Source organism: Vigna angularis, chromosome 1 (assembly GCF_016808095.1).
Source record: "Vigna angularis cultivar LongXiaoDou No.4 chromosome 1, ASM1680809v1, whole genome shotgun sequence".
In the NCBI taxonomy this organism is placed as follows: Eukaryota; Viridiplantae; Streptophyta; class Magnoliopsida; order Fabales; family Fabaceae; genus Vigna; species Vigna angularis.
Genome location: NC_068970.1, coordinates 53,483,160 through 53,494,605, shown reverse-complemented (window position 1 = coordinate 53,494,605; position 11,446 = coordinate 53,483,160). Strand labels below are relative to the sequence as shown.

The window sequence follows — 11,446 nt, the reverse complement described above, 5'->3', positions numbered from 1 at the left end:
AATCGATACCAGAGTGTTTGGGTGTTGAATGACATTATGATTTTGTATACATTTTTTGTTTTGTTGTTTGTGTTAGAGAAAAAAAGAAATTGTCATTATAATTTAATGAATGAAGAAAAACTTAATAAAAAAATAAAACAAAATTTATATGAAATATTAATAAGAAATATTAATAGTTATTTATTAATTATTGATTCGATTACAAAATGGTAAGATTAATAAATAACTACTGACGAAATTGACAATTTCCCCTATGATGACATTCGTTGCGGCAGTAAGAGCATTTTTTCGGCTTATCTAGAGTGGATTGATCAATCTCGTTACGAATCCTATTTGTAGATGGTCTTCTGGATGCCTTGCGTCGCATTTGAGGATCTGGTATGAAGTTTGGACCTGCATACACAGACCAATAATCTTCATTTTGGATTGGGTGAAATTGTACTTCGTATGCCTTGTAAATGTTGTTAAGACTGTACACTGGATCGATTACTTGGGTTAGTGGTATATGGGAATATGCACAAACGACAATGACATGATGACAGGGGAGACGAGTAGCTTGGAAGTGACCACAATCACACCACCATTCATTTAGCCTGACCTTATAGGAAATTGGAACAGGGCGGTATTGGTGAGGTGTTGAAATTTCTTGAACATCAAATTCAGAATTTTCACAGTTGTAGCGATGAAAATGACAAAATGCAGATTGTTGTTGATTTTTCCAAATAATGTCAACGATTTCTTCAGGAAATTGGTGGCCTGCTTGTAGCATGTAGTTTGCTTTTAATCCTCGTTCAACAAACCATGATTGTGTCCTCTCAAATGTTGTTCTAATGAGAGCACAAATTGGTAATGAACGTGTTCCCTTTAAAACGGAGTTGGTGCACTCAGCAAGATTAGTGGTCATATGTCCATATCTTCTCCCTCCATCAAAAGCTTGATACCATTTTTTTTAGTGGAATTTTATCTATCCAATCAACTTTTTGTGGGTATTGGTCTCTTAGTGTATAAAGTTTTTGCCGTGATAGTGAGTTGCTTGACCTCGTAAGCTGTAAGGACGTAATAAATAAAAAATTTGTACAATTATGTTATCAAAATATAAACAGTAAATTGGTAGTAAAAAAGTTTGTAGTAGTACCTAAATTGATGAATTATTTTTTGAGGTCCTGATTTTTGAATTTGTTGTTGAAGTTGGAGGCTAGATGACGTATGCAATAAATAGAGTTCAAACCATCTTCTTCCCGACCAACTTCTTCTGATCTTAAGGCCGATAGGATACCCTTTCCTCTGTTAGTGATGATGCAAATATTTTGTTGAGGGCAAACATGTTCTCGAAGTAGTTGAAAGAACCATATCATGGCCTCCTTTGTCTCACCTTCTACAATGGCAAATGCCAATGGAAAAAGATTTTTATTGCCATCCTGAGCTATGGCGGTGAGCAAAGTTTCATGATATTTTCCCGTTAGAAATGTTCCATCAACTTGGAGAATGGATTTACAATATTTGAATCCTTCTATGCAAGGACTGAAAGACCAGAAAACTCTTTCCATAATGTAGCAATTATTGTTAGTTTCTCCATCAATCACCACTGGAGAACCAGTGCATTGTAAAATTGTACCCAGATTTGCATCCTTCATGGCATGCAACCACCTCGGTAGATGGTTATAAGACTCTTCCCAGTCACCAAACTCCATAGCAAGAGCCTTCTATTTTGCGATCCAAGCTTTTCTGTATGACACAGAATATCCGAATCGAGCTTTAATATCTGCAATCAAACTCTTGATGGGAATGGAGGGGTTTGTGCGGACAAAATTTCATACGATTGCGGCAATGTGAGTACTATCAAGATTTTTATGATCTTGAGATAGTATGTTTGAGAAACATGTATATTGTCCGTCGATATTCTTGATTTCCCAATATTTATGAAAACCCTGTAATCAATTACCAGCGAAACCCTACCCTATAAATTCAAATTTTTCTCTCTCCTCACGAACACCCATTCTTTCCCCTTCGATCTGTAGTGCCTCTCCACCATTACAACACCTCCCAAACCTCTAAAACCACACATTCTTCTACTTTTTTCACTCCTAAAAAACATTTTCGCACTCTCCTTTCAATTCTCTTCAATTTCCACCGATTGAAATCTCAAATGGCGGAATCTTCAAAGAGGCAAAGGGTTAGGGGCTCATCTTCTACAGCTGCAGGACGTCGCAGCCATCAACCTTTACCGATTGAAAGCTCACCCTCACCCTCATCACCACCGTCACCGATTCCAACACACCAAAATCTACAGTTTTCGACCCTGCACTATCGGAAAGCATGAATATAAGATTTCAACAACTGGAGCTGAACATGGGTGACCGCTTTGATACAATTGATGCTCGAGTTGAGCATGTAGAGCACGACATTGACTATTTGCGTTGTCATTTTGGTCCACATGGTGGATCATCTTCCTAGATACATTCCAATTTTATTGTACTTTCATTTTTTTTATTTTTAGCCTTTTGTTTTTGTAATGCACTTTGAATTCAATAAAATAGTTCAAATTTCATTTATGAGTTTGCCTTATTCTTTTACTTTGTTGTATTTATATTAAAAACATTACTCTTCCTACACATAACAATACATCACAATGTCATCAACAACCATGTGTGCTTACAAATATTAAAATAATTAGACATAAACAACCTCTAATGATGCTTTACAACAAAATAAAAATGTCATTCAACACCCAAACACTCTGGTAATCGATTACAACAAGGTTGTAATCGCTTACCAAGGAGTTTTTGCCCACTAAACACTCTGGTAATCGATTACAACAAGGTTGTAATCGATTACCAGGAAGTTTATCCACACTGAACCTCCTGGTAATCGATTACAAGAAGGGTGTAATCGATTACCACTGTCAATTTTGCCTACAAAGGTGAAGTCGTGCAGGGGGGACACGACTTCAGCACGTTGTAATCGATTATAGTGCTTGGTAATGGATTACAACACCATGAAGTCGTTTTTGGGGTGCACAACTTCAACCCTGGTAGATGAATAGTGTGAAGTCGTGCAAGGGGGGCGCGACTTCTTCATTAGAAGTCGTTTGAGCCCCCACGACTTCCCTTTCAGTCAAAATTTGCCAATTTTCATAATATGGTAGGCAAATTTGCCTAGTTTGTTACAAAAGCCAAGTTTTATAACTTTATCTTTTTAGTTGATGATATAAGACCTATTTGGATAAGTTTCCCTGTAAACCCTTCTAAAGAAGAAAATAAAGTAAGAAAAAATAATGAACTTATGCATCAACTAAAAATACACAAAAAGTTTCTAACAAATTAACTTATGCATCAACTAATTAACTTATGAAAACAAGTCCCTCCTATAATATTGTGGTAATTGCATAATAAGTACAATACATAATAAAAGATAAATTAAATATTTATATTATACAGAAAAACTTTCTATGGCATGTTAGAATCGATATAGTTATAGTCCATATAAAAAGTTTAATTTTCTGGACATAGCTGGTATAGAGTGTTTCATTCTAAAAAAATCCTTAATGCCATATTGCTAGTTTACCTTCAAATCCTTAATATTGTCGTTATCATTCACTTCGTACTTCGCTTCCTCCAATTCTTTGTTGTTGTGTTTGATTAATGATTTTGTAAATCAATAAACATAAAAAATAATCAAGTCAAATGTTATTACACAATCAATTTCATAAATTAGAATTCCTAACCTAGAAATTAGAAGAAACAAAACAGAGTAAGGGAGAGGAAGAAGAAAACAACAAAGGATAACGGTGAGGTCACAAGACGTAGACTAAAACCTATGTGATAACGGTTTAAAATACCGTTATCTGTGATGTAATTTTGATACTAAATACACCCTTTTTGACTTAGAAACTTGTTTGGACTCATGCTTTTTCATTAAGTTGTGTGAATAAGAGAGTTGAGGATGAATTTGATGATTTTATGACGAATTTCCTTTGTTTTGATAGAAAATGAGTTACTACAGGAAGCAGAGATGAAGTGTTAAGGATATAGAGCTCAGAAAGGCCTAGAAAAGCACCAGAAGAGGGAACCGCACCAAGCTTGGGCGACCTGTAAGAGGCTTGAGCGTGCAAAAATCGACACTCGCCGCCCGGGCGTCAGAGCCCCGAAGCCTGGGCGAAATTGGAGTCTCAAGCCTTTCAGAAATCGACGTCCACCGCCCGGGCGGCCAAATGGGACTCCCGAGCGTCACGCGTTGCTGATCTTGCCCAATTTTTGCTCTATTTCGACTCTTTTGGACCGGGCCCTGTTTCTACTCTCTTCCAACTTTATTTAAAGGACCCAGGCGCTCTAGGTTTTGAATCTCTGGCTAGAGCAACACAACAACACACTCTTCTACTCTCTAAAGGCGGATCTGGAGGCGGGAGCTTCCTCTTCTACTCTTAAGGTTTTACTATCTCATGCTTTTCCATTGTACATCTAGTTTCTCCATGTCTATGGGGAACTAAACTCTATTTGTTGTTTGGGGAATGATGTAACCTTGTGAACTCTCATGTATTTGAATTGATTCTTAATCATATATGCTTTATTCATTAATTGTTAGCGAATTCATCTGTTTTAATGTTTGCTCTATTTAACTCATTTAGTTGCATGATTTATGAATTGCATGAGTGCCGGGAGGTTCCTTACAATTCAGGTTCTTATTGAATTCTCCCAAGGGTAATATTTCTCAGGGATGAGGGTATGAGTACTTGGTCGTCTTAAGCTCTTGATCTTCAGACTTAACTCTCTAGGAACGCTAGGAATTGTACGAACTAGGAATTAAGGCAGGCTTATTGCGCCAAGGGATTGGGTTCTAAGTACTTTAGTGAGTGACGTTAACATTAATGCATAAAGAGGAATTCTTATATACATGAGAGGGAACTTGATGAAATCTAACCCCAACAACATATTTATCTCATATTAAACAACATTTGTTCATCTCTATGTTACTTTACTATTGATCAATTTGCATTCATATTTTATTTTATGTTTTTGCATCTAAAACCAATGATCTCTTTTTATTTAAGTCTTAATTAATTAATTTATCACATGACTGTTTAGTACCGAGAATCCTCTAGGATACGATACTTGGTCTTACCATTTTATATTACTTGTGCGATTTGGTACACTTGTCAATTTGTCAACAATAGAGTGCCCTTGATATAGGAAATATTTGAACCTTAAACCTAGCGTCTATGATAGGGATGGTAAGATCACTAAAGGTCTGCGAGAGTGACATCAACGATAACGACACCAAGGAGATAACCTCTGCGCGATTGAAAGCAACCACAAGTGAGAGGAAGAAGACGAGACCCACGAGAGGGAGAGTAATGCGAGGGAGGAGAATAATGGAAGCATAACAGTGCAACGTGAGGGTAGAATGAAAATGAAAACTAAAGATTTTATGTTGGTTATAGTGAAGAACCAACAATGTATTTGTGTTTTAAATTTATAATAGGTTTAATCATTCGGCATTGTCCTTTTTTTGGATGGGAATCTCAAATAGGTCTCTTAGTTTTTTTGTCTCAATTGGGTTATAATTTTTGCAAATGTATTTGTTGACATAGCATGGTGATGTTAGTTTTTAAATGACATGGCAAGTTGTTAGATAGTTATAGTTGAGTCTAACATGGATTTTTATTTTTTTAAAACTAAAACAATTGAGAAAAGTTAATTGAACTTAATTGTTTCTGAAAATTAGGAATTTTCACCTTGCAGCAGCCACCATCCTCCTCCCTCAACCCTTTTGCGCCACCATTTTCACCTTGCACCAATCACCATTAACACCGTTCAACCACCATATTCATCACCCTCACAACCATAATTGCAAAAACCCAGAAAACTAGGAAGCCACTCTCACTTTCTATGTCAATTCTAAGTATAACCGACATAGAAAATCTTCCACTTTATTACAAAATTGTCACTGCATCAATTTTCTATATCAATTCTAATCATAATTCGCAATAAAAAATTTCTACTTTATAATAAAAATATCATTGCACACATTTTTTTATACCAATTCAAGTAATAATTAGCCTACAAAATCTTATTATACTTACAATTTTCTCATTATATCACTTATTATATCAATTAAATTATAAATGGTATAATAAAGTGTCATAATAATAAGTTATTTTAAGACTTAAATTATAAATGGTATAATAAAGTGTCATAATAATAAATTATTTTAAGACTAGCATAAGAATTATCTTTAAGTAACTTTTAAGATATTTGAATTATATTTCAAATATATTAAAACACTGATAAAAATACAAAGTTTCTCAAACTCATAATTGAGTTAGAAATTATTCCTTTGAGTTAAACTATTTGTTTAAATTGATACTTTTTAGCATAATGAAAGAGATTTAAATACATTTTGAGTGAGTTATAACCCCACTGCATGCTTGAACATAAAGTAACTTTTTGATAACAACAATGCTTACATTTTATATATATATATATATATATATATATATATATATATATATATATATATATATATATCACTAGTGGAAAAATAACATTTTATAACGTACAAAAATGATCTTTTATAACGTAGTTACTGGGGACATAGTTCTGGGCGATATAGTAAGTCTGCGCATTTTATAACGTAGCAGAAATTTACGTTATAATATGTTGAACATATTATAACGTAGTTTCTAAAATCCGTCATAATATGCGCAGTTTATTATGACAAATTTTCATTTGTCCGTTATAATAGGTGGAAGGTATTATGACGTAGAAGTTTTTTACGTTATAATATGTGATCTATTATTACGTATATATTTTTGTACATTATAATATGTGATCAACGTATCATAACGTACATTGTTTAATACGTTATAATATATGGTTTTTTTTTAAAAAATTAATTATTACATTTGATAATTATAATAATATATTTGTATTATCATCTCATTCAATCAATTTATAATCAATATATCTTCAAATAAAAAATTTAATGAAACTAACAAAATAGAATTCATTTCAAACATTAAATAGTGTAATATTTAATACATCATTTATATTATGCAGATTTAAATGATTCAGATACACTTGTGTTAAATGATTCAGCAGTAGTTGATTCACATCGTCTACCCAAGAACAAATCTCTACTCATTGACAACAATTTGCATCCCCAAACAAATGCCCAGAAATGGAACACTATGTTCTCGAGCATACTTAGCCGCAAGAATTTTCCCTTGCACTCCTTCATCACCAAAACCTCCTGGAACTAGAACACCATCAGCGCCCTGCAAAATAAGTCCAATTACAGAAAATCAATAAATAATATATCACTATATGAGATTTTAACATATATATCAATATTAAAGATCTGAAAATGGAATAAATATGTTTAGTCTAAATAGTAGGAATACCTTTAAAAGATTCCATGCAACTTTATATGCCTTAGGATCCTGCAGCAATATATTTTAATCAATCGTCAGAGGGTTGCATAAAAGCAAAACCAAAACCAAAAGGTCAACTAACATAAGTAATGCAGTAGATAGATCAGTAATCACCTCTTTATGTTTCAGTATGCATATTGAATAAAAAAGAAGTTGTAGAGAATCCAAAAAGAGGAAATTATTATGTAAAAAATAGAAGGGTTCAGTTACTAATTTAGGAGTAAGTTACCTTCAGAACAAAAAGATATGCATCTAAAAGGCCTGTGTATTTTCCCACCATTGCAATTCTAACCTGAGGCACATAACAATTGTTGTAAGCTCCACATTGGCCACTATTAAGATAAATAAATATCTACGCACATGTTTTCTCTTTTTCTTTAGATGATGCATATTTGAGATGTCTGCCACTCACAGTTTCATCACATTTGTCATAAATTTTTTTCCTTGCAGTCGACTCCTTCAAATTAGGCTCTGCTGCAACACTGTAAATGATAAAGGAAAAGGATTAGGATATTGCATGAACTTAAACCACTTAAAATGCAAAAGTATGAAATTCAATTTTAACAGAAAAAAGAAAAAAAGAAAACCATCAAAACCATGAAATTAACAAATTAAACTGCATAAATACGGTTCCAGCAGTGCTTCAATAAAAGGCATGGACTCAATATCCCCTGCATGAAAGAAAAAGTCATTCTAAATTAGTTGCTTTAAAATATAGCCGATCCCACCATCAAGTGAGAAGAAACTTGGTGGTTGCCTTAGAATATAGTACCAAAAATATGAATATGAATATTATTTTCTCCCATTGTTTGCTAAGTATAATTCATTTTCAATTTTTAGTTTTCAACTTCCTCTAACCCATAATCTTTAGAATTAAATATGGGAAAAAATTGAATGGATATAGAAATATAATATTGAAAAAGTTCTATCTTAATATTGATTGAAAGTTTTCTCTGACTATTATTTACCTATAGTTCCACCCAATTTAATGACACAAACATCAGCTGGCCCTTCTTTCCTGTCAACTGGTATCTTTGCCACTCGTTCTATCCATTCTTGGATAGCATCTGTTATGTGTGCAACTACCTAAAAATAAAGCAAAAAACGAAAATGAAAACCAAGACACCAACAACAATTACAAATAGCTTCAAAGGGGAAGAAGAATCAAAGACTAAGCATACCTGTACGGTCTTTCCAAGATAATCTCGTCTTCTCTCCTTCTCAATAACAGACTATAAACATCCAAAACAAAAAAATTAGAAACATCTGGCTCACCTGATACATTTTTCCAGTAGTGATGTTATTGTCGTGAGTTAATTTAATGTCCAAAAATCGTTCGTAGTTCCCAAGATCAAGGTCAACCTCCCACAAACAAAAAAAAAAGAATGAAAATGACAATCTAAAACTTCAGAGGAAAACAAACTGCAGATATCCTCTTTTACTACGACTCAGAAAGTTTTAGCTTGCACTTATGAAGTAAAATGAGAAAATGAAAAGAGCAGGGGAAAGTATAACATAACATACAACCTCAACCTTCCATTGAATTTAGAAGGAAATAAAAAATCTAATGATTGTCATCTTGTAGAAAATTTTCATTTGCTTACCTCTCCACCATCATCTAAGACAAAAACCTCCCCATGCTCAAAAGGAGACATTGTCCCCGCATCAGTGTTCAAGTAGGGGTCTGCAAATGATGGAAAAATTAAAACAAAGATAAAAAGAGTGAAAATAGCATTCATTACTTTACATAATATGATAATAAAAGCAAACAGGTTTTATTAAAGTTTCTATAAATATGAAAACTAAATTAACAGGATAAAGAGGGGAAAAGTGTTACAGAGAAGAATGTGAACTATAACTACGGTTGGAAGAGCGGCTCTGAGAAGATGACTGTAGGCGGGACGCGAATCCTCGAAGCTTCTTCCAGAGAGAAGACGCAGCGGAAATATGACAAAAACTCGAAGAAGAACAAGAAACAGAGGATTAAACTTGATAGAAACCCTAGAAGAAGAAGGAAACCTATGGACCGATTGATCGGTGTAAATCAAAGTTGAATCGGTGGAAAAGGTTTCTAATGGTGAAAACAAGGTTTTAATCGGTGGAATCGAAGGGAAATGGTGAAAAGGAGAAGAAACCCCAACAGAGGGTTTAGCTCTATGAATGATTCGGTGGAAAATGAAGGATAGAGGAAATAGAGATGATTATGTGAGTGAAGAAGGCTTGCTGTGATGATGAACGGCGTGCGACGAGGAGATGTCTCTCGAGAAGGAAGACGCCAGGAAATCGAAATGGAGAGAAATGAGAGTGAGGCTCTCTGATGTGAGAAATGAAAGTGCTCTCTCGAATGCGCGAGAGGAAATGAAATGAGACCTCCAAGCGTGACAGCGAGAGAAGGAATACGCTCCACGACGTGGCTGAAGCGCTGAAAATGATGTGGCTGATGACGGAGATGCCGAGAAATGCGAGTGAGAGGGATGAGACGAAGAGCGGAAGAAAGGAATGAGAGTGAGAGTGAAATTGAAATGAAATCTAGCGAGAGGGAAATGTGAAAAATTAAAGAGGAAGAGATATTATAACTGATTTCTAAAACTCCGTTATAATACATCAATAATAGGTTTTGAACTTACAAAACTACATTATAATATGTCCTATTTTTATTACCATCTTGTCACTGGTCAACCTAGTATGACGGATAATTTTTATACGTTATAATAGGTTCGTTATAGAAAGGTATTTTTCCACTAGTATATATATATATATATATATATATATATATATATATATATATATATATATATATATATATATATATAAAAGATTTTTGTTGTTATTTCTCCATTCTTAAAAGCACTTGCATTTTGCTTCAAGGAATTGTCTTTTTGTTTGAAGGATTTTAAAGTTTCTCTTATTTCCACTTTTTTATGTTGTTGTTTATGCATGTTGTTTTCTCTTTTTGCTGTCAAGTTTCTTTTCCCACCATGTATGAAGCAACTTATAATAGAAGTTTAAGCACTCTTCCTTAATTCATGGCTGGCAAGGAGGTTTTTGACATTAATGATGAGTGAATTGGTGATGAGAAATCAAAACAACTCTTTCTCATAAATGATAATTTATCTAAGAGCGATTCTCCCTGCACCTCCCTAACTTCATCTTGTACCTCCCAATTTTGTTTTAATTCCAACTGTACCCCTAAGTCTACCTGTCAGAAGCATATGGTTTTATAAAAAGTTCACCCAGTAAAATAAATTTGACCATTTCCTCTGCCGCATCTCACCTCAAACCCAACACCCCCTTGATTATTTCTTCTTTCTCCCTCTGGTCGTCCTCCCCTCCTCCCCTCCTCTCTCCTTTTTTATCAGTTTTGAACATGTTGTGGTATTCCTTCCCCTCCTCGCTGTCGCTTGTTTGTTCACCGTTTGTTGAGGTATTTTCATTTCTGCTTTATCTTGTGGGTGTGGGAAAAAAATCTTATTGATCTACATATGTTTAACTGCCGCCACACTACGAAGTGCGGATCTGGTGGCGCCGCAGTTGGATCTACGGTTGATGGCAGCCGCAAGTGGATCCGTGGTTGGTTTTCGAGGGTGCATGGTCGACGCACTTGGAAGTGCGGTTCTGGTTATGGGTTGTCCGCAGTTCGATATGCGGCTAAGGCAAACCGTGTCAGAGCAGCTGCAGCGGATGGGTTAGCGTGGAACAACAAACCAAGAGGGGGGTGAATTGGTTCTTACTAAAAACGTGTGCCTTAAAAATTTCTACTCAATTAAACTTACTTAGCAATTAATAATAACAATAAAATAGAGTAAGGTTGAGAGAAATTTGCACAGATGATTTTATCTTGGTTCGGATCTTACCAATCCTACGTCCAGTCGCTTATCTCAAAACAAGATAAACAATTCACTAATCACAAAACAATTACAAACTACAATCACACAGATACAATTTGTAAAAGTTTAGAAAACACCTCTCTTGATGCCACAAGAGATGAACCAACACCTCCTTTGAATCTTCACAAAG

The 11,446-nt window shown here is 34.6% G+C and overlaps 1 protein-coding gene and 1 pseudogene across 1 annotated transcript; both read right to left on the bottom strand.

Moving 5' to 3' along the window:
* Positions 1–1,148: 1,148 nt before the first annotated feature.
* Positions 1,149–2,318, bottom strand: LOC108326191 (uncharacterized; annotated as a pseudogene).
* A 5,624-nt stretch (positions 2,319–7,942) lies between these two features.
* Positions 7,943–10,034, bottom strand: LOC108326198 (uncharacterized). Its single transcript, XM_052872515.1, has 6 exons — positions 9,800–10,034; positions 9,034–9,113; positions 8,705–8,791; positions 8,611–8,661; positions 8,398–8,515; positions 7,943–8,100 (listed from the first exon to the last, which is right to left on the bottom strand). The coding sequence occupies exons 1-6, from the start codon at positions 10,032–10,034 to the stop codon at positions 8,033–8,035; spliced, it is 639 nt and encodes a 212-aa protein (XP_052728475.1). The 3' UTR covers positions 7,943–8,032.
* Between the last annotated feature and the right edge of the window lie 1,412 nt (positions 10,035–11,446).

Excerpts from the sequence above, each read along its gene's own strand:
- LOC108326198 (XM_052872515.1), bottom strand. The coding sequence starts at position 10,034 with ATGTATTATAACGGAGTTTTAGAAATCAGTTATAATATCTCTTCCTCT. Across the intron at positions 8,792-9,033 it reads TCTTAGATGATGGTGGAGAG|GTTGACCTTGATCTTGGGAA; the intron begins GTAAGCAAATGA and ends TGTTTGTGGGAG. Across the intron at positions 8,101-8,397 it reads TAAATTGGGTGGAACTATAG|GGGATATTGAGTCCATGCCT; the intron begins GTAAATAATAGT and ends TCTTTCATGCAG.